The sequence below is a fragment of the Bombina bombina genome, chromosome 4 (genome assembly GCF_027579735.1).
Source record: "Bombina bombina isolate aBomBom1 chromosome 4, aBomBom1.pri, whole genome shotgun sequence".
Lineage (NCBI taxonomy): Eukaryota > Metazoa > Chordata > Amphibia > Anura > Bombinatoridae > Bombina > Bombina bombina.
Window position 1 is genome coordinate 836,520,897 of NC_069502.1, and position 23,078 is coordinate 836,543,974.

At 41.3% G+C, this 23,078-nt stretch overlaps 1 protein-coding gene across 1 annotated transcript in view; it reads right to left on the minus strand.

Annotated features, from left to right (window-relative positions):
* Positions 1 to 23,078, minus strand: part of LOC128657202 (zinc finger protein 773-like) — a 120,186-nt gene that overhangs the window by 6,700 nt on the left and 90,408 nt on the right. The window contains exon 9 of the mRNA XM_053711458.1: positions 17,137 to 17,241. Within this exon, the coding sequence (XP_053567433.1) occupies positions 17,137 to 17,241 (105 nt within the window). The remainder of the gene's footprint in view (positions 1 to 17,136; positions 17,242 to 23,078) is intronic.

Consider the following 23,078-nt stretch of genomic DNA (forward strand, 5'->3'; position numbering starts at 1 on the left):
TGACGCCGTGGACCGGACACACCAATGTTGGAGAAATATAAAATCTTCATCAGAGAGAAGAATCTCACTCACGTGTCAACTACACCTTCTGGGATAATCAGCAGCAAACCAGCTAACTGTGTTACTCAGGCAATTCTGTTATACCATATAGATGAGGATTATTCAGCTGAAAACGTTTAAAGACCCAAATACAGCTAAACCAAAAGAATATCAACTTGTGACAAATCTCTAAAATAACATCAAACCACCACAGTTATTGGTTTACTTACAAAAGGCTAAGAGCGTTTACATCACAGGAAAGGGTTAATATGCAACATAAAGGACCATTAAATACAATACAATTGCATAATTAACAAATGCATAATAAAAAGACAAGACAATAACACCCACTCTAAATTTTAAATAAGCAGTAAAAAAAATTCTGTCAAATTGTTCCGCCTCCCTTTATCATGTGACAGACATCAGCCAATCATAGACTAGTATACATATACCATGTGAGCTTGTGCACATGCTCAGTAGGAGATTGTTCCCCAGAAAGTGTGTATATAAAAAGACTGGAAAATTTGATAATGGAAGTAAATTAGCAAGTATCATAAAACTGAATGCTCTTTCTGAATTATAAAAGTTTATTTGAATGTCCCTTTAAATAATTATTGCTTATGCACACAAAACATTTAGTTTTCGTTTTTTTAGAATGTTGCATTTATGCCATATATTCTGTACTAGTAAAGAAGACAAGATTATCACTTTATATAAAAGGTAATATATAATATGTAAAAATTAAATTTATGCTTACCTGATAAATGTATTTCTTATTTGACATGATGAGTCCACGGATCATCTTAATTACTAATGGGATATTCACCTCCTGGTCAGCAGGAGGAGGCAAAGAGCACCACAGCAGAGCTGTTAAATAGCTCCTCCCTTCCCTCCCACTCCAGTCATTCGACCGAAGTTAGGAAGAGAAAGGAAAAGCCAAGGTGCAGAGGTGTCTGAAGTTTACAATAACCCACAACCTGTCTAAAAGAACAGGGCGGGCCGTGGACTCATTGTGTCAAAAAAGAAATAAATTTATCAGGTAAGCATAAATTTTCTTTTCTTTTTTAAGACACGATAAGTTCACGGATCATCTTAATTACTAATGGGATTCAATACCCAAGCTACAATACACAGATGATACGAGAGGGACAAGACAGGGAAACAAAACGGAAGGCACCACTGCTTGAAGAACTTTTCTCCCAAAAGCGGCCTCAGCCGAGGCAAAAGTGTCAAATTTGTAGAACTTTGAAAAAGTGTGAAGAGAGGACCAAGTTGCAGTCTTGCAAATCTGTTCCACAGAAGCTTCATTTTTGAACGCCCATGAGGAAGCAACAGCCCTCGTGGAATGAGCCGTAACTCTCTTGGGAGGCTGCTGTCCAGCAGTCTCATATGCAAAACGTATGATACTGTTCAGCCAAAAAGAAAGAGAAGTAGCCGTAGCTTTCTGTCCCTTGCGTTTTCCTGAGATAACCACAAACAAAGAAGAAGACTGACGAAAGTCCTTTATCGCCTGTAGGTAAAACTTTAAAGCACGGACCACGTCCAAATTGTGGAGAAGTCTTTCCTTCTGAGAAGAAGGATTAAAACACAAGGAAGGAACAACAATCTCCGATCAGAAACAACCTTAGGAAGAAATCCTAATATAGTACGTAACACTACCTTATCTAAATAGAAAATAAGATAAGTAGACACATACTGCAATGCTGAGAGCTCTGACACTCTCCGAGCAGAAGAAATAGCAACCAGAAATAAAACTTTCCAGGATATCAACTTAATATCTAAGGAATGCATAGGCTCAAACGGAGCCCCTTGAAGAACTTTGAGAACCAAATTAAGACTCCATGGAGGAGTAACTGGTTTGAACACAGGCCTGATCCTGACCAAGGCCTGACAGAACGATTGTACATCTGGAACATCTGCCAGACATTTGTGTAACAAAATAGATAAGGCTGAGATTTGCCCCTTTAGTGAACTCGTTGATAAACCTTTCTCCAAACCCTCTTGGAGAAAAGACAAAATTCTAGGAATCCTAACTCTACTCCATGAGTAGCCCTTGGATTCACACCAATAGAGATATTTACACCAAATCTTATGGTAAATCCTTCTAGTAACAGGCTTACGAGCCTGAATCATGGTCTCTATAACAGAGTCCGAAAATCCCCGCTTGGATAAAATTAAGCGTTCAATCTCCAAGCAGTCAGCTTCAGGGAAACTAGATTTGGGTGAAGGAAGGGTCCCTGAATCAGAAGGTCCTTCCTCAACGGAAGTCTCCAAGGTGGTAGAGATGTCATCTCCACCAGATCTGCATACCAAATCCTGCGAGGCCAGGCCGGTGCTATGAGGATCACCAAGGACCTTTCTTGTTTGATTCGAGCAATTACTCGAGAAAGAAGAGCAAGCAGAGGAAACAGGTATGCTAGATTGAAGGTCCAAGGGGCCGCCAGAGCATCTATCAGTTTTGACTGGGGGTCCCTGGATCTCGACCTGTATCTCGGAAGCTTGGCATTCTGCCACGATGCCATGAGATCTAATTCCGGCTGACCCCACTTGAGAATCAGGCTTTAGAACACTTCTGGATAGAGAACCCACTCCCCCGGATGAATGGTCTGCCTGCTCAGAAAATCCGCCTCCCAGTTGTCCACCCCTGGTATGTGGATTGCCGACAGACCACAAGAATGGGCCTCCGTCCACTGAATTATTTTGGATACCTCTGTCATCGCCAAGGAACTCCTCGTTCCTCCCTGATGATTGATGTAGGCCACTGACGTTATGTTGTCCGACTGGAACCTGATAAACTGTACCGAGGCTAACTGGGGCCAGGCCAGAAGAGCATTGTAGTTCGCTCTCAGTTCCAGAATATTTATGGGTAAAACAGACTCTGACTGAGTCCATATTCCCTGAGCCTTTAGAGAGCCCCAGACTGCTCCCCACCCTAGAAGGCTGGCATCTGTTGTCACAATCACCCAAGATGGTCTGCGAAAGCATGTTCCCTGGGAGAGATGATCCAGAGACCACCATTGTAGAGAGTCCCTTGTCTCCTGCTCCAGAAGAAGTGGAGGGGACAAGTCCGAATAATCTATTTTCCATTGTCTCAGCATGTTCAACTGCAGAGCTCTGAGATGGAAGCGAGCAAACGGGATGATGTCCACTGTTGCCACCATCAGCCCGATTAGCTCCATGCACTGGGCCACTGACGGACGAGGAGTGGACTGAAGGACTAGGCAAGTATCGATAATCTTTAATTTCCTGACTTCTGTTAGAAAAATCTTCATAGACAGAGAGTCTATTATGGTTCCTAAGAAAGTTACCCTTGTGTTTGGAACTAAGGAACTCTTTTCTGAATTTACCTTCCATTTTTGAGATCTTAGGAAGGACAACATCAAGTCCGTGTGGGATTTTGCTATCTGAAAGGATGGTGCCTGAACTAGAATGTCGTTCAGATAAGGCGCCACTGCAATGCCTTTTGATCGAAGCACCGCCAATAGAGATTCCAGAACCTTTGTGAAGATTCTGGGGGCTGTGGCCAGACCGAAAGGAAGAGCCAAAAACTGGAAGTGTTTGTCCAGAAAGGCAAACCTTAAGAACTTGTGATGATCCCTGTGAATGGGAACATGTAGATACGTGTCCTTTAAATCTACTGTTGTCATAAATTGACCCTCCTGGATCAATGGAAGAATGAAACGAATTGTTTCTATCTTGAAAGACAGTACCCTGAGAAACTTGTTTAGACTTTTGAGGTCTAAAATTGGTCTGAAGGTTCCCTCCTTTTTGGGAACCACAAACAGATTGGAATAAAACCCCTGACCCTGTTCCAGTAATGGAACGACAATCACTCCCAGAGCGGAGAGGTCTCCTACACAATGTAAGAACGCCTCTCTTTTTGTCTGGTCTGCAGATAATCTTGAAAGAAGAAACCTGCCTCTCAGAGGAAAACTTTTGAACTCCAATTTGTATCCCTGAGACACTATTTCTATTGCCCAGGGATCCTGGACATCCTGAACCCAGGCTTGAACGAAGAAGGAAAGTCTGCCCCCTACCAGATTCGGTCCCGGATTGGGGGCATGCCCTTCATGCTGTCTTGGAATCACTAACTGGCTTCTTGGACTGTTTTCATTTGTTCCAAGACTGGCTGGGTCTCCTTGTAGGCTTAGACTGTTCCTGCTTAGAGGCGGAAGAGGAAGAGTTGCCTTTGAAATTTCGAAAGGAACGAAAATTGCTCTGTCGTCCTTTTTGTTTATTTCTCTTATCTTGAGGGAGAAGATGACCTTTACCTCCCGTGATATCATAAATAATCTCCTTCAGATCAGGACCAAACAAGGTCTTCCCCTTGTAAGGAATAGCTAGAAGTTTTGACTTGGATGACACATCCGCAGACCAAGGTTTTAACCATAAGGCTCTGCGGGTTACAATAGAGAAACTCGAAATCTTAGTTCCCAATTTGATAACTTGAAGGGAAGCGTCCGAAATAAAGGCATTAGCTAGTTTAAGAGCTTTTATCCTGTCTTGGATCTCATCCAAAGAAGTTTCTGTCCTGAGGGCCTCAGACAGTGCATCAAAACAATATGCCGGCACACTAGTGACAGTGGCAATGCACACAGCCGGTTGCCCCTGCAGACCCTGGTGAACATAAATCTTCTTGAGTAACCCATCTAACTTCTTATCCATTGGATCCTTAAAAGCACAACTATCCTCTATGGGAATAGTAGTTCTCTTAGCTAAGGTGGAAATGGCTCCTTCTACCTTAGGGACAGTTTGCTTTAGCAGAATCGGCTATTGGAAACATCTTCTTAAATATAGGAGAGGGAGAAAAAGGAATGCCCGGTCTCTCCCATTCCTTAGCAATGATTTCAGTGGCTCTTTTAGGAACTGGAAATACATCTGTGAAGGAAGGAACCTCAAAATATCTGTCCAGTTTACTAGACTTCGGAGGGACAACCACCACTGTGGAGTCGCTATCATCTAAGGTAATTAAAACCTCCCTGAGTAACAGGCAAAGGTGATCAAGTTTAAATCTGAAAGATACCACCTCCGAGTCCGTCAAAGGTAATAGATCTTCTGAATATGAGATTTCTCCTTCAGAAGCTACTGCGGTACCCTCCTCTTGAGGTCATTGGGAGGATACCTCCGAAATTGCCACAATTGCTTTCCTCTTGCGTTTGCCCTGCAACATTGGAAAGGCAGACAAAGCATCAGAATAGTAGAAGACATGAGAGAGGCTATGTCTGATAACGAAATCCCAGAAGGGACTATAGCTGAAGGGCAGGGCACTGCTTGTGGGGGCGGTAAACTTTGGGACGCTTGGGGAGAAAGCTGCGGCATATAGTGACCCTCATCAGAAGACTCTTGGACAACATCTGCCTTAGAGGAGACTGGGTCTGAAAAAATCTTGTCCCTATTACTCACAGTCCTTACAATACATGAAGGACAGAAAGGGACAAAGCGCATGTGACATATTGCACACCCCCTTGGTCCATACTTGTTCACAATTTGTCAAATAGTAAAGAAAAATCTTCAAAAGTATTGCAAATAAGAATTATAAAAACTGTTACTGTCTCTTTAAATACAAATGTTTTTCTTTTTTACTGCAGATTGTCAGATTAAGAAACGATTTCCCTTTTTACTATAAGTTGTTTATTCTACACACAAATAAACCTCTGCACCTCAGCACTCTGCTGAAATGCTCCTACCTGACTAACGATCAACCAGATTTCCTCAGATGATCTGTTTCTGACACTCTCCATTTTTACTGCAGATTGAAAATAACAACGCTCCAAAACGGGGATACCATGCACCTCTAGGACAGACCGATAAATGCCTTCTTTGATGTCGCACTGATTCCTCTCAGTAACTAGCAAAACCAGGAAGGACCGCCCATCGTGGGCGTAAACTATACCGTTCTATTGCAATGCCTAGAATAGAAAGTGAAACCACCGGAGCCATTCCATAACCTGTTAGCTTAGCAGCTTAACTCCAGCCACAGTGCCTGCTACATAACACTGCCCAAGTACTTTCTCCTCATGAAAGAATAAAATGTCCCAACATAAAGAGCAATCTCCTATAGAGCCCCTTATGTTCACTGTGTGCTAAAAAATATTCTGAGTCTCCTTGTGCCCCAGAAATTTAAAGTAGCACTTACCTTAGTTTCTGCCTGGCAGCAAGGCAGCTCTCAGGCTTGAGAGGTCCTCTCCCTCACATCAACCTGAGGAAAATAAAATGCTGAGTCAATAAATACCTCAGACTGAAGGATATAGGGCAGCAAGAAATAACATAATTTATGTAAGAACTTACCTGATAAATTCATTTCTTTCATATTAGCAAGAGTCCATGAGCTAGTGACGTATGGGATATACATTCCTACCAGGAGGGGCAAAGTTTCCCAAACCTCAAAATGCGTATAAATACACCCCTCACCACACCCACAAATCAGTTTAACGAATAGCCAAGAAGTGGGGTGATAAGAAAAAAAGTGCGAAAGCATATAAAATAAGGAATTGGAATAATTGTGCTTTATACAAAAAAATCATAACCACCACAAAAAGGGTGGGCCTCATGGACTCTTGCTAATATGAAAGAAATGAATTTATCAGGTAAGTTCTTACATAAATTATGTTTTCTTTCATGTAATTAGCAAGAGTCCATGAGCTAGTGACGTATGGGATAATGACTACCCAAGATGTGGATCTTTCCACGCAAGAGTCACTAGAGAGGGAGGGATAAAATAAAGACAGCCAATTCCTGCTGAAAATAATCCACACCCAAAATAAAGTTTAATGAAAACATAAGCAGAAGATTCAAACTGAAACCGCTGCCTGAAGTACTTTTCTACCAAAAACTGCTTCAGAAGAAGAAAACACATCAAAATGGTAGAATTTAGTAAAAGTATGCAAAGAGGACCAAGTTGCTGCTTTGCAAATCTGATCAACCGAAGCTTCATTCCTAAACGCCCAGGAAGTAGAAACTGACCTAGTAGAATGAGCTGTAATCCTTTGAGGCGGAGTTTTACCCGACTCAACATAGGCATGATGAATTAAAGATTTCAACCAAGATGCCAAAGAAATGGCAGAAGCTTTCTGGCCTTTTCTAGAACCGGAAAAGATAACAAATAGACTAGAAGTCTTTCGGAAAGACTTAGTAGCTTCAACATAATATTTCAAAGCTCTAACAACATCCAAAGAATGCAACGATTTCTCCTTAGAATTCTTAGGATTAGGACATAATGAAGGAACCACAATTTCTCTACTAATGTTGTTGGAATTCCCAACCTTAGGTAAAAATTCAAAAGAAGTTCGCAACACCGCCTTATCCTGATGAAAAATCAGAAAAGGAGACTCACAAGAAAGAGCAGATAATTCAGAGACTCTTCTGGCAGAAGAGATCGCCAAAAGGAACAAAACTTTCCAAGAAAGTAATTTAATGTCCAATGAATGCATGGGTTCAAAAGGAGGAGCTTGAAGAGCCCCCAGAACCAAATTCAAACTCCAAGGAGGAGAAATTGACTTAATGACAGGTTTTATACGAACCAAAGCTTGTACAAAACAATGAATATCAGGAATATTAGCAATCTTTCTGTGAAAAAGAACAGAAAGAGCAGAGATTTGTCCTTTTAAGGAACTTGCGGACAAACCTTTATCTAAACCATCCTGAAGAAACTGTAAAATTCTCGGAATTCTAAAAGAATGCCAGGAAAAATGATGAGAAAGACACCAAGAAATATAAGTCTTCCAGACTCTATAATATATCTCTCTAGATACAGATTTACGAGCCTGTAACATAGTATTAATCACAGAGTCAGAGAAACCTCTTTGACCAAGAATCAAGCGTTCAATCTCCATACCTTTAAATTTAAGGATTTGAGATCCTGATGGAAAAAAGGACCTTGCGACAGAAGGTCTGGTCTTAACGGAAGAGTCCACAGTTGGCAAGAGGCCATCCGGACAAGATCCGCATACCAAAACCTGTGAGGCCATGCTGGAGCTACCAGCAGGACAAACAAGCATTCCTTCAGAATCTTGGAGATTACTCTTGGAAGAAGAACTAGAGGCGGAAATATATAGGCAGGATGATACTTCCAAGGAAGTGATAATGCATCCACTGCCTCCGCCTGAGGATCCCGGGATCTGGACAGATACCTGGGAAGTTTCTTGTTTAGATGAGAAGCCATCAGATCTATTTCTGGAAGTTCCCACATTTGAACAATCTGAAGAAATACCTCTGGGTGAAGAGACCATTCGCCCGGATGCAACGTTTGGCGACTGAGATAATCCGCTTCCCAATTGTCTATACCTGGGATATGAACCGCAGAGATTAGACAGGAGCTGGATTCCGCCCAAACCAGAATTTGAGATACTTCTTTCATAGCCAGAGGACTGTGAGTCCCCCCCTGATGATTGATGTATGCCACAGTTGTGACATTGTTTGTCTGAAAACAAATGAACGATTCTCTCTTCAGAAGAGGCCAAGACTGAAGAGCTCTGAAAATTGCACGGAGTTCCAAAATATTGATCGGTAATCTCACCTCCTGAGATTCCCAAACCCCTTGTGCCGTCAGAGACCCCCACACAGCTCCCCAACCTGAAAGACTTGCATCTGTTGAAATTACAGTCCAGGTCGGAAGAACAAAAGAAGCCCCCTGAACTAAACGATGGTGATCTGTCCACCACATCAGAGAGTGTCGTACAATCGGTTTTAAAGATATTAATTGAGATATCTTTGTGTAATCCCTGCACCATTGGTTCAGCATACAGAGCTGAAGAGGCCGCATGTGAAAACGAGCAAAGGGGATCGCTTCCGATGCAGCAGTCATAAGACCTAAAATTTCCATGCAAAAGGCTACCGAAGGGAATGATTGTGACTGAAGGTTTCGACAAGCTGAAATCAATTTTAGACGTCTCTTGTCTGTCAAAGACAGAGTCATGGACACTGAATCTATCTGGAAACCCAAAAAGGTTACCCTTGTCTGAGGAATCAATGAACTTTTTAGTGAATTGATCCTCCAACCATGATCTTGAAGAAACAACACAAGTCGATTCGTATGAGATTCTGCTAAATGTGAAGACTGAGCAAGTACCAAGATATCGTCCAAATAAGGAAAAACCACAATACCCTGTTCTCTGATTACAGACAGAAGGGCACCGAGAACCTTTGTAAAAATCCTTGGAGCTGTTGCTAGGCCAAAGGGCAGAGCCACAAACTGGTAATGCTTGTCTAGGAAAGAGAATCTCAGAAACTGATAGTGATCTGGATGAATCGGAATATGCAGGTATGCATCCTGTAAATCTATTGTTGACATATAATGCCCTTGCTGAACAAAAGGCAGAATAGTCCTTATAGTTACCATTTTGAATGTTGGTATCCTTACATAATGATTCAATATTTTTAAATCCAGAACTGGTCTGAAGGAATTCTCCTTCTTTGGTACAATGAAGAGATTTGAGTAAAACCCCAGCCCCTGTTCCAGAACTGGAACTGGCATAATTACTCCAACCAACTCTAGATCTGAAACACATTTCAGAAATGCTTGAGTCTTCACTGGATTTACTGGGACACGGGAAAGAAAAAATCTTCTTGCAGGAGGCCTTATCTTGAAGCCTATTCTGTACCCTTCCGAAACAATGTTCTGAATCCAAAGATTGTGAATTGAATTGATCCAAATTTCTTTGAAAAATCGTAATCTGCCCCCTACCAGCTGGGCTGGAATGAGGGCCACACCTTCATGTTGACTTGGGAGCTGGCTTTGGCTTTCTAAAAGGCTTGGATTTATTCCAGACTGGAGATGGTTTCCAAACTGGTACCACTCCTGTAGGGAGCTTTCGCTGGGTTTACTGGGACACGGGAAAGAAAAAATCTCTTTGAAGGAGGTCTTATCTTGAAACCAATTCTGTACCCTTCTGAAACAATGTTCTGAATCCAAAGATTGTGAACAGAATCGATCCAAATTTCTTTGAAAAAACGTAGTCTGCCCCCTACCAGCTGAGCTGGAATGAGGGCCGCACCTTCATGTGGACTTAGAAGCTGGCTTTGCTTTTCTAGAAGGCTTGGATTTATTCCAGACTGGAGATGGTTTCCAAACTGAAACTGCTCCTGAGGATGAAGGATCAGGCTTTTGTTCTTTGTTGAAACGAAAGGAACGAAAACGATTATTAGCCCTGTTTTTACCCTTAGATTTTTTATCCTGCGGTAAAAAAGTTCCTTTCCCACCAGTAACAGTTGAGATAATAGAATCCAACTGAGAACCAAATAATTTATTACCCTGGAAAGAAAGGGAAAGTAGAGTCGATTTAGAAGACATATCAGCATTCCAAGTTTTAAGCCATAAAGCTCTTCTAGCTAAAATAGCTAGAGACATAAACCTGACATCAACTCTGATAATATAAAAAATGGCATCACAGATAAAATTATTAGCATGTTGAAGCAGAATAATAATGTTATGAGAATCATGATCTGTTACTTGTTGCGCTAAAGTTTCCAACCAAAAAGTTGAAGCTGCAGCAACATCCGCCAAAGATATAGCAGGTCTAAGAAGATTACCTGAACACAAATAAGCTTTTCTTAGAAAGGATTCAATTTTCCTATCTAGAGGATCCTTAAAGGAAGTACCATCTGCCGTAGGAATAGTAGTACGTTTAGCAAGGGTAGAAATAGCCCCATCAACCTTAGGGATTTTGTCCCAAAACTCTAATCTTTCGGATGGCACAGGATATAATTGCTTAAAACGTTTAGAAGGAGTAAATGAATTACCCAAATTATTCCATTCTCTGGAAATTACTTCAGAAATAGCACCTGGAACAGGAAAAACTTCTGGAATAACTACAGGAGATTTAAAGACCTTGTCTAAACGTTTAGATTTAGTATCAAGAGGACCAGAATCCTCAATTTCTAATGCAATTAGGACTTCTTTAAGTAAAGAACGAATAAATTCCATTTTAAATAAATATGAAGCTTTATCAGCATCAACCTCTGAGACAGAGTCCTCTGAACCAGAAGAATCATTAGAATCAGAATGATGATGTTCATTTAAAAATTCATCTGGATAAAGAGAAGTTTTAAAAGATTTTTTATATTTACTAGAAGGAGGAATAACAGACATAGCCTTCTTAATGGATTCAGAAACAAAATCTCTTATGTTATCAGGAACACTCTGAACATTAGATGTTGAGGGAACTGCAACAGGTAATGGTACTTTACTAAAGGAAATATTTTCTGCATTAACAAGTTTGTCATGACATTTAATACAAACAACAGCTGGAGGAACAACTACCAAAAGTTTACAGCAGATACACTTAGCTTTGGTAGTTCCAGCACCAGGCAGCGATTTTCCTGAAGTTTCTTCTGACTCAGATGCAATGTGAGACATCTTGCAATATGTAAGAGAAAAAACAACATATAAAGCAAAATTGATCAAATTCCTTAAATGACAGTTTCAGGAATGGGAAAAAATGCCAAAGAACAAGCTTCTAGCAACCAGAAGCAATGAAAAATGAGACTTAAATAATGTGGAGACAAAAGCGACGCCCAGATTTTTTTAGCGCCAAATAAGACGCCCACATTATTTGGCGCCTAAATGCTTTTGGCGCCAAAAATGACGCCACATCCGGAACGCCGACATTTTTGGCGCAAAAGAATGTCAAAAAATGACGCAACTTCCGTCGACACGTATGACGCCGGAAACGGAAAAGATTTTTTGCGCCAAAAAAGTCCGCGCCAAGAATGACGCAATAAAATTAAGCATTTTCAGCCCCCGCAAGCCTAACAGCCCACAGGGAAAAAAGTCAAATTTTAAGGTAAGAAAAAATGATTGATTCAAATGCATTATCCCAAATATGAAACTGACTGTCTGAAAAAAGGAATGTTGAACATCCTGAGTCAAGGCAAATAAATGTTTGAATACATATATTTAGAACTTTATAAAAAAGTGCCCAACCATAGCTTTAGAGTGTCACAGAAAATAAGACTTACTTACCCCAGGACACTCATCTACATGTTTGTAGAAAGCCAAACCAGTACTGAAACGAAAATCAGCAGAGGTAATGGTAAATATATAAGAGTATATCGTCGATCTGAAAAGGGAGGCAAGAGATGAATCTCTACGACCGATAACAGAGAACCTATGAAATAGACCCCGTAGAAGGAGATCATTGAATTCAAACAGGCAATACTCTCTTCACATCCCTCTGACATTCACTGCACGCTGAGAGGAAAACCGGGCTCCAACCTGCTGCGGAGCGCATATCAACGTAGAATCTAGCACAAACTTACTTCACCACCTCCATAGGAGGCAAAGTTTGTAAAACTGATTTGTGGGTGTGGTGAGGGGTGTATTTATAGGCATTTTGAGGTTTGGGAAACTTTGCCCCTCCTGGTAGGAATGTATATCCCATACGTCACTAGCTCATGGACTCTTGCTAATTACATGAAAGAAATGGGAGGCGCAGTGAGAATTATGTCCCACAAGTTCCCATTGCTCTAAAGCCACCAAGGCTCTACTGAAGAGACTGATATGGACTACAGCTACACTATAGAACAAAGCAGCACAATCTTGCACTACTTTAAAAATAATAAACACTTGATGGAAGAATCTATACTAACACCTCACTTTACCTCTTCCTATCACTAACGTAAGCAAAGAGAATTACTGGAGTGGGAGGGAAGGGAGGAGCTATTTAACAGCTCTGCTGTGGTGCTCTTTGCCTCCTCCTGCTGACCAGGAGGTGAATATCCCATTAGTAATTAAGATGATCTGTGGACTCATCGTGTCTTAAAAAAGAAATAAACTTTATTAGTGAACATACACATCAGACATGTACACTCACCTGTGCCCTGTTTCCCGCAGACACATCTCACATGTACACTCATCTCTGCCCTGCAACCCTCACACCTTGCACACATACACTATCTGTGCCCTGTTTCCCACAGACATGACACACAAACACTCACTTTGCCCTACATCCCTCTCAAGTGTCTCACACGTACACTTCTTTCCTTAGATATGTCACATGTACACACACCTATCCCCTCCATCCCACAGACATGTCACATACATACACTCACATGTGCCCTGTTTTCCACAGACATCTCACACACTTACACTCACCTGTGTCCTGCGTCCCTCTCACATGTCACCCATATACACTCACCTGTGCCCTGCTTCCCTCAGACATGTCACACACATACACTCACCTGAGCCCTGCTTCCAACAGACATGTCACTCACTTACACTCACCTGTGCCCTATTTCCCTCACACATGTCACACACATACACTCATAGGTGCCCTACTTCCTACAGACATGTCACACACTTACATTCACCTGTTCCCTACTTCCCACAGACATGTCACACACATACACTCACCTGAGCCCTGCTTCCAACAGACATGTCACACCCACACACTCACATGTCCCCTACTTTCCACAGACATGTCACTCACACTCACCTGTGCCCTATTTCTCTCACACATGTCACACACATACACTCACACGTGCCCTACTTCCCACAGACATGTCACTCATTTACACTCATCTGTGCCCTATTTCCCTCACACATGTCACACACATACATTCACAGGTGCCCTACTTCCTACAGACATGTCACACACTTACATTCACCTGTTCCCTACTTCCCACAGACATGTCACACACTTACACTCACCTGTGCTCTACTTCCCTCACACACATTCACTCACACGTGCCCTACATCCCACAGACATGTCACACACTTACATTCACATGTCCCCTACTTCCCACAGACATGTCACACACTTACATTCACATGTCCCCTACTTTCCACAGACATGTCACCAGGGCCTCCATCAAAGGGTTACAGGGGTGACTCCTGTTAGGGGCCCAATGGGCCAGGGGGGGCCCATGAGGCAAGAACTAAATTTGGCAGCCACCAGTGGGTACTACAGCAGAGTGCTAATTGAGCATGGGAAATGTTATTACAAGGAGTAAAGTATTAGCATTTGAGAGGATTTCTGACTGTGCAATAAACCACTATGCACAGTGTGAGACAGACTTGGCACTTTGTTTGTACAGTGTGTGCCTGAGTCAGACGGCAGATTAGAGGAGGTAGGACTTTGTGCAATTTTGGATTATAACTTCAGTGTGGTAGTAGTTGTATGGTGGGGCCAGGGATCCATAAAAACATATTTTTTTAGCAGCAGTGTATTTATGATTATTTGACAATGCTGTCGAAATTCTATATTTAGGTAAATCCATCCATTTGCAAAATTGTAGGCTGGAATGATACAGAAACTGATACAGTGAAGTCTGCATGTTGCTATGGGAATTGGTGAAGTACTGTGGCACTAGCAGTACTTTTTAATACGATTAAAGTAGAGCTTCGCTGTTTCTTAGGTTTTTTCACAGTTTTATTTGTTTTTTATCGCATCATACTGAGCGACTACTTCATTGCACAGAAATCACTACATCACATTGGACACTTTGGATTTATTTTTAAAAAACTTACATTTTGCTACACTTGTTTGAGGACTCCCACATTATGTATTTTTTGCAAGGCCACTAACTTTTCAAATTTTCCTTATTTTTTCCAAATTTTTCTTATTTTTTCCACATCAAGTGATCACATTGTTTTTCACATTTTTACATTTGTTTGCATTTTTTCAAGCACAGGACACACTTTTTGGGATCTTTTCAGAATTGGATATTGATAAAGACACTTACTTTTGTCACATTGTTTTCTGTTTGGAAAAAGACCAACTATATACAACCATAAGAACATTCATCATTATCTGGACTGTACCAAGGTGTACCTTCCAAAATAGGACACTTGGCCTATTAGGTCACCCTTTGTCAAACGTTTTTAAGTGTATCAGCTTATTTTTATTGTGTATTTTTATTTTTTGTTTTTATGCTATTTTCATCATTGCGTTATTGTAACATGGATCCATGATTTTTTATGACTGTGTATTTTTTATGACTGTGTATGTTTTATAAGAAGATCACCAACATTTTAATCAACTGTGTGGAATAAACATTTTTATACATTTTATACTTTATATAACCATTTTATAAACGCTATTATAAACATCTTTGAACCTACATTAAGAGAACCCACATCGTGGGCACTATTCTATCAGCCTAATAGGTGTCCCCTTCCCCTTCCTCAGCCTACTTTGGCGCTCACCTCCACTCCCTATCGAAATTCTATATTTAAAACCATGCAGAAATGTTTCCTCCTCAATACACAAATGGTATATATATATATATATATATATTACATTCCAGTTTACTGCCCCTTTATGCAAGGACTTTCCAGATGCAAGGATGCATTTTATCTAAGATTTTTACTTCTGCATAAAATGTTATACTCTCAGACTAAGATTGCTCAGTGTTTGAAATGAGACAGGTTAACTTAAAACTGTTCGGTTTACAGTACAGCTGACTTAATTTTGAAATACATACCAACAAGCCTAAATCCTGAATTTGATAAGATCTAATGGTATGAGTACCACAGCTTATGGTTTCACCAAGACCATATAGAGTACAGCATTTTCAAAATCCATAAGTACAGCTGACAGATGGGAACATTTGTACACAATATTTGAAGTGGTGCTCTTGGTTGGGGGAAAAACAAACAAACGTATGTCAACCTTTTAAAAGTACTTTTCTTCATCTAGCCATCTACCCTGATCATTAATGTACAATTTTGAATTCACAGTGATTCTTTAAAAAGTGATCTCTTAATTTCTGCATTTTTTTATCATGCATGTCACACAACGTTGATTTAGGGGATGCAAGGTGCATAAATGTTTCCTCCTGTGAGTGTTTCTGTGGGTGTCTGTGTTTATGTCTTTGTGCTTTGGTTTGTGCCTCTATGAGTATGTATTTTTTTTTCTGTGGGTGTTGTGAGGGTGGGTGTGTATGTCTTTGTGCATTTTCTGTGGATGTTTGTGAGGGTGTGTGCATATGTCTTTGAGCTTTTTCTATGGGTGTCTCTGTGAGGGTGTGTGTATGTTTGTCTTTGTGTATTTTCTCTGGATGCCTCTGTGAGGGTGGGTGTGTATGTCTGTGTTTTCTGCGGATGCATCTGTGAGGATGAGTGTGTGTATGTATGTATGTCTGTGTTTTCTGTGGATGTCTCTGTGAGGGTGTGTGTTTTATGTGGGTGTCTGTGTGTTTTCTGTGGATGTCTCAGTGAGGGTGTGTGTATGTCTTTCTGTGTTTTATGTGGTTGTCTTTCTGTGTGTGTATGTATTTGTGTGTTTTCTGTGGGTGTCTCTGTGTGTGTGTGTATGTCTTTGTGTGTTTTCTGAGGCTGTCTCTGTCGGTGTTTCCTTGAGTGTATGTGTAAGTTTGAGTTTGTGTGTGTCCATTGTCTGTTCTAGGACATTTTGACCTTACTACTGATTATTCACATCTTTCTACAGACTTTGAGACTAATGAGACCTTTCCGGAAGTCACCTAATCCACCATTTAACCTTTAAATTATTGTTTAGGCAGCTCAGGGCCCTTCCTTTCAGCCACTGCATGCTGTTGTCATCATTTAGTTGGCATCTTCCTTTACAAAAATATAATCAGAACTCCATATTTTGTTTTCTAAATCTCCTTTTTTTTACAAAACTGTAGTCTACCTCATTACTTGTCAGGTCAATGTAAACAAGTGCTGAGTGTCTGTTTGGGTGTCTGTGTCTGTTTCTTTGCGTGTCTGCTAGAGTGTCTATATGTGAATCCTTATGTGTGAGTGTGTGTGTGTTTCAGTATATGAGTATGTCTGTGTGTTTGTATGTTACTACCTTTACAACATTTCCAAGTTTGAATAGACACTTAAGAATAAAGTGCATATACGTTTTAGTCACTTGGTCAAAAATTGCACATGTCAAGGGGTGGGGTGGGGGCCTGATAAATGGTTAAGTCAGGGGCCCCAAAATTTCTAGTGGTGGCCCTGCATGTCACACACTTACAATCACCTGTTCCCTATTTCCCTCACACATGTCACACACTTACACTCACCTGTGCCCTACTTCCTTCCGACATGTCCCACATATACACTCACACATGCCCTGCGTCCCTCAGACATAGGACACACATACACTCACACGTGCCCTACTTCCCACAGACATCTCACACACATACACTCACCTGTACTTATATTGGCACAAATTTGCTGCTCTAATGTTTCTGCATTTCTTAGCCACTGATCTTCTGTTTGTTCCATGTTACATGAAATCGTAGCATCGTTTTCACCTGGGGAAAAAAAGAATAAATACATTTCTGTACTCTCTTCTGTAGGCTAAAATGGACATTGTGCTGTAATTTTGTTCCATTTTAATATGTTCCCTGTGATCTGCGTTACACACTGGAGTGTTTCAAATTGTGAATAAGCAACTACTTTACCTTTACTTTGTCATTTAAATTAGTTGCTTTTACCTGTTGAAATCACCACCTATACTGAAAATATGAATACTTTAGTATTTTGGATTTAAATAAGAGTCAGCAAGCAGCAATAAAGTTCCTAGTAGGGTATGAAATAGATATGTAACAACATTGTCCTTTTCAATAGCTGTCTCTGGCCAAACAGATAGATAAGGAAGCATTAATGTATAGATAAAAATATAAGATTATAAGGGTCTGCTATTTCTGCAGGCTCAGTCCATTTATATACTGTAGGTTTGCTCTTGAGAAAAATAGTTTGAGGTTTCAATCAGCAAAAATAGCTATTTCATAAATAAAAAAACCTAAATGAACATGTTTCCATACACTTTACACTCAGCTGCCCCTATAATATGTAATTGGGAACACATTAAAGGGAATACAATTTTACAGTACATTGTCACTTAAAAGAGACCCCAATAGTGGTAAAACCATAAAGGATATTAACTCTTGCCAAATTATGAAAACAACATTAAACTCCCACAGTTTACTTAAAGGGACAGTTCACCCAAAAAGTAATACATTTTTAAACATAAATAGGAGGACGTTAAGTATGGTAGTGCTGGACTTTCTGTGTAAATCATTATCTGTATTTATAAATATTTTTTAATGTCTGTTTACAAAGTACATTACCTAAGTCCCTTAGAATATTCTCTGGACGTGCGGCCAGTCTTTTCTTACTCCCTTTAGCCCATTGCACATGCGCCGCCCCTCAAGCTTGTTATTCCCTCTTATGTCAGATCTATTGTAACAAGCTTACTTAGCGCTGACAGATGAAGCATGATTTATGGTAATCAAAGTTTGGAGTGGTGTTGAAAATGTGCATCGGATGAGCTGTGCCTGATGACCTGTGCGCACGTTATATTTATCAATCTGCAATGTTTGGAGGGGGACAATAGAGGGGGGCTGGATGACAACTTTGTACTCCTGTCGAACCTGCTGAAAAACAGTGGCTGCATCATATATCCTGCAAAGCCTGCTGTGTAACAGTGATCATAAATTCAGATTATCCTAGCATACTGAAGGAATAATAGGGATTTTATTAAAGACTCAGAAACGAGTATTTTGCAATACCTTCTTTTTATTACTTATGCAGCTTTTCACAGAATACCATTCAATAAAACATAAACAAGCTGAACATTACAATGGAAACAAGTACAACCAAAGAAAAACGGATAAGTAAAAGAGCTGAAGAAACTAGCCAATGAGCATAATCATAGTGCCCATAAACTGTCCAGATAGTCCCAATTCCTCCTCTTCTTTGATGCGCAGAGGTAGAAAGTTCACAAGGAAAGGAGAAAAGGTGTTGACAAATCCACAGAAGAAAAAACAAAGGCAACCAAGGAGAAAACAGAAAATTAACTTGAAACAGGAACTGGAACATAACTGAAAACACTTGAGGTATCTGAAGATGAACATCATGCTTGAAGTGATGAGATAGCAGAAGTTGATAGCGTCTATCTTGCAATTCCTGAGATTCTTGACCTGGAGAGGATTAGATTGAAGAAGCTGGAAAATGTTAATATATTAATAAATATTTCACAATCCTAAAAAGGGAAGTGAGGGAGGGAAAATACTCGTCTCTGTGTCTTTAATAAAATCTAGATTATTCCTTCACTATGCTAGGATAATCGGAAATTTATTACAAGCACAGAGACTCCTATTTTGCTAATTTAAAGCAAAGAGAAATTAGACAAGAAGAGAAGAGGCAGCATTAGCAATAGGTTTGAAATAAAACTGTTTGAAAGTAGATTCAGAAGACCAATCTGCTGCGCTAAGAATGTCTTGGAGAGAGGAAGATTTAAGGAAAGCTTTGGAAGCTGAAGCTCCTCTGACAGAATGAGCTGAAAAAGACTCTTCCACTCCAGATAACAAAAGGATCCATTTCACCCATCTAACAATAGATGTAGAAGTGACAGATTTATAAGGAGAAACAAAAGAGATAAGAAGTTGAGGGGAAGAATGAGATCTAAGGGAAGAAGTCCTGGATTCATATTCTTTAAGGCAGGAAGCGACACAAAGATTGGGTTGTTCAGGAAAAAACGGATAAAAAAACAGAATTTATGCTTACCTGATAAATTACTTTCTCCAACGGTGTGTCCGGTCCACGGCGTCATCCATAACTTGTGGGAATATTCTCTTCCCCAACAGGAAATGGCAAAGAGCACAGCAAAAGCTGTCCATACAGTCCCTCCCAGGCTCCGCCCCCCCCAGTCATTCAACCGACGGACAGGAGAAAAAAAGGAGAAACTATAGGGTGCCGTGGTGACTGTAGTTAAAGAAAGAAATTTATCAAACCTGATTAAAAAAACCAGGGCGGGCCGTGGACCGGACACACCGTTGGAGAAAGTAATTTATCAGGTAAGCATAAATTCTGTTTTCTCCAACATTGGTGTGTCCGGTCCACTGCGTCATCCATAACTTGTGGGAACCAATACCAAAGCTTTAGGACACGGATGAAGGGAGGGAGCCAATCAGGTTACCTAAACAGAAGGCACCACGGCTTGCAAAACCTTTCTCCCAAAAATAGCCTCCGAAGAAGCAAAAGTATCAAATTTGTAGAATTTGGCAAAAGTGTGCAGAGAAGACCAAGTCGCTGCCTTACATATCTGATCAACAGAAGCCTCGTTCTTAAAGGCCCATGAGGAAGCCACAGCCCTAGTAGAGTGAGCTGTGATTCTTTCGGGAGGCTGCCGTCCGGCAGTCTCGTAAGCCAATCGGATGATGCTTTTCAGCCAAAAGGAAAGAGAGGTAGCAGTAGCTTTTTGACCTCTCCTCTTGCCAGAATAAACGACAGAGAAGACGTTTGTCTGAAATCCATTGTTGCTTCTAAATAGAACTTTAAAGCACGGACTACATCTAAATTATGTAACAAACGTTCCTTCTTTGAAACTGGATTTGGACACAAAGAAGGCACAACTATTTCCTGGTTAATATTCTTGTTGGAAACAACCTTTGGAAGGAAACCAGGTTTAGTACGCAAAACAACCTTATCTGAATGGAACACCAGATAGGGCGGATTACACTGCAGAGCAGATAATTCAGAAACTCTTCTAGCAGAAGAAATAGCAACCAAAAACAGAACTTTCCAAGATAACAGCTTGATATCTATGGAATGTAGAGGTTCAAACGGAACCCCTTGAAGAACTGAAAGAACTAAATTCAGACTCCAAGGAGGAGTCAAAGGTCTGTAAACAGGCTTGATCCTGACCAAAGCCTGAACAAAAGCTTGAACATCTGGCACAGCTGCCAGTCGTTTATGTAACAAGACAGATAAAGCAGAAATCTGTCCTTTTAGAGAATTCGCTGATAATCCCTTGTCCAAACCTTCTTGGAGAAAAGAAAGGATCCAAGGAATTTTAATCTTACTCCATGAGAATCCCTTGGATTCACACCAACAGATATATCTTTTCCATATTTTATGGTAAATTTTTCTAGTTACAGGTTTTCTGGCTTGTACCAGAGTTTCTATCACAGAATCCGAAAACCCACGCTTAGATAAAATCAAGCGTTCAATTTCCAAGCCGTCAGCTGGAGAGAAACTAGATTTGGATGTTCGAATGGACCTTGTACTAGAAGATCCTGTCTCAAAGGTAGCTTCCATGGTGGAGCCGATGACATATTCACCAGGTCTGCATACCAAGTCCTGCGTGGCCACGCAGGAGCTATCAAAATCACCTAGGCCCTCTCTTGTTTGATCCTGGCTACCAGCCTGGGAATGAGAGGAAACGGTGGAAACGCATAAGCTAGGTTGAAGGCCCAAGGCGCCACTAATGCATCCACTAGAGTCGCCTTGGGATCCCTGGATCTGGACCCGTAGCAAGGAACCTTGAAGTTCTGACGAGACGCCATCAGATCCATGTCTGGAATGCCCCATAATTGGGTCAACTGGGCAAATATCTCCGGGTGGAGTTCCCACTCCCCCGGATGGAAAGTCTGACGACTCAGATAATCCGCCTCCCAGTTTTCCACTCCTGGGATGTGGATCGCAGATAGGTGGCAGGAGTGATCCTCCGCCCATTTTATGATTTTGGTCACTTCTCTCATCGCCAGGGAACTCCTTGTTCCCCCCTGATGATTGATGTAAGCAACAGTCGTCATGTTGTCTGATTGGAATCTTATGAATCTGGCCTTTGCTAGTTGAGGCCAAGCCCTGAGAGTATTGAATATCGCTCTCAGTTCCAGAATGTTTATCGGGAGAAGAGACTCTTCCCGAGACCATAGACCCTGAGCTTTCAGGGAGTCCCAGACCGCGCCCCAGCCCACTAGACTGGCGTCGGTCGTGACGATGACCCACTCTGGTCTGCGGAAGCTCATTCCCTGGGATAGGTGATCCTGGGTCAGCCACCAACGGAGTGAGTCTCTGGTCTTCTGATCTACTTGAATCACTGGAGACAAGTCTGTATAGTCCCCATTCCACTGTTTCAGCATGCACAGTTGTAATGGTCTTAGATGAATTCGCGCAAAAGGAACTATGTCTATTGCTGCAACCATCAACCCTACTACTTCCATGCACTGAGCTATGGAAGGTCGTGGAACAGAGTGAAGAACTTGACAAGCGTTTAGAAGTTTTGACTTTCTGACATCTGTCAGGAAAATCTTCATTTCTAAAGAATCTATTATTGTCCCCAAGAAAGGAACTCTTGTCGACGGAGACAGGGAACTTTTTTCTATGTTCACCTTCCACCCGTGAGATCTGAGAAAGGCCAGAACGATGTCTGTGTGAGCCTTTGCCTTTGAAAGAGACGACGCTTGTATCAGAATGTCGTCCAAGTAAGGTGCCACTGCAATACCCCTTGGTCTTAGAACCGCTAGAAGGGACCCGAGTACCTTTGTGAAAATCCTTGGAGCAGTGGCTAGCCCGAATGGGAGAGCCCCAAACTGGTAATGTTTGTCCAGAAAGGCGAACCTTAGGAACTGATGATGATCTTTGTGGATAGGAATATGTAGATACGCATCCTTTAGATCCACGGTAGTCATAAATTGACCCTCCTGGATTGTAGGTAAAATCGTTCGAATAGTTTCCATTTTGAACGATGGCACTCTGAGAAATTTGTTTAGAATCTTTAAATCCAGAATTGGTCTGAAAATTCCCTCTTTTTTGGGAACTACAAACAGATTTGAGTAAAACCCCAGTCCTTGTTCCACAGTTGGAACTGGGTGTATCACTCCCATTTTTAACAGGTCTTCTACACAATGTAAGAATGCCTGTCTCTTTATTTGGTTTGAAGATAAGTGAGACATGTGGAACCTTCCCCTTGGGGTAGTTCCTTGAATTCCAGAAGATAACCCTGAGAAACTATTTCTAGTGCCCAGGGATCCTGAACATCTCTTGCCCAAGCCTGAGCAAAGAGAGAGAGTCTGCCCCCTACTAGATCCGGTCCCGGATCGGGGGCTACTCCTTCATGCTGTTTTGGTAGCAGCAGCAGGCTTCTTGGCCTGTTTACCCTTGTTCCAGCCGTGCATCGGTTTCCAAGCTGGTTTGGTCTGCGAAGCATTACCCTCTTGTCTAGAGGCTGCAGAGTTGGAGGCCGGTCCGTTCCTGAAATTGCGAAAGGAACGAAAATTAGACTTATTCTTGGCCTTGAAAGGCCTGTCTTGTGGTAGGGCATGGCCCTTACCCCCAGTGATGTCTGAGATAATCTCTTTCA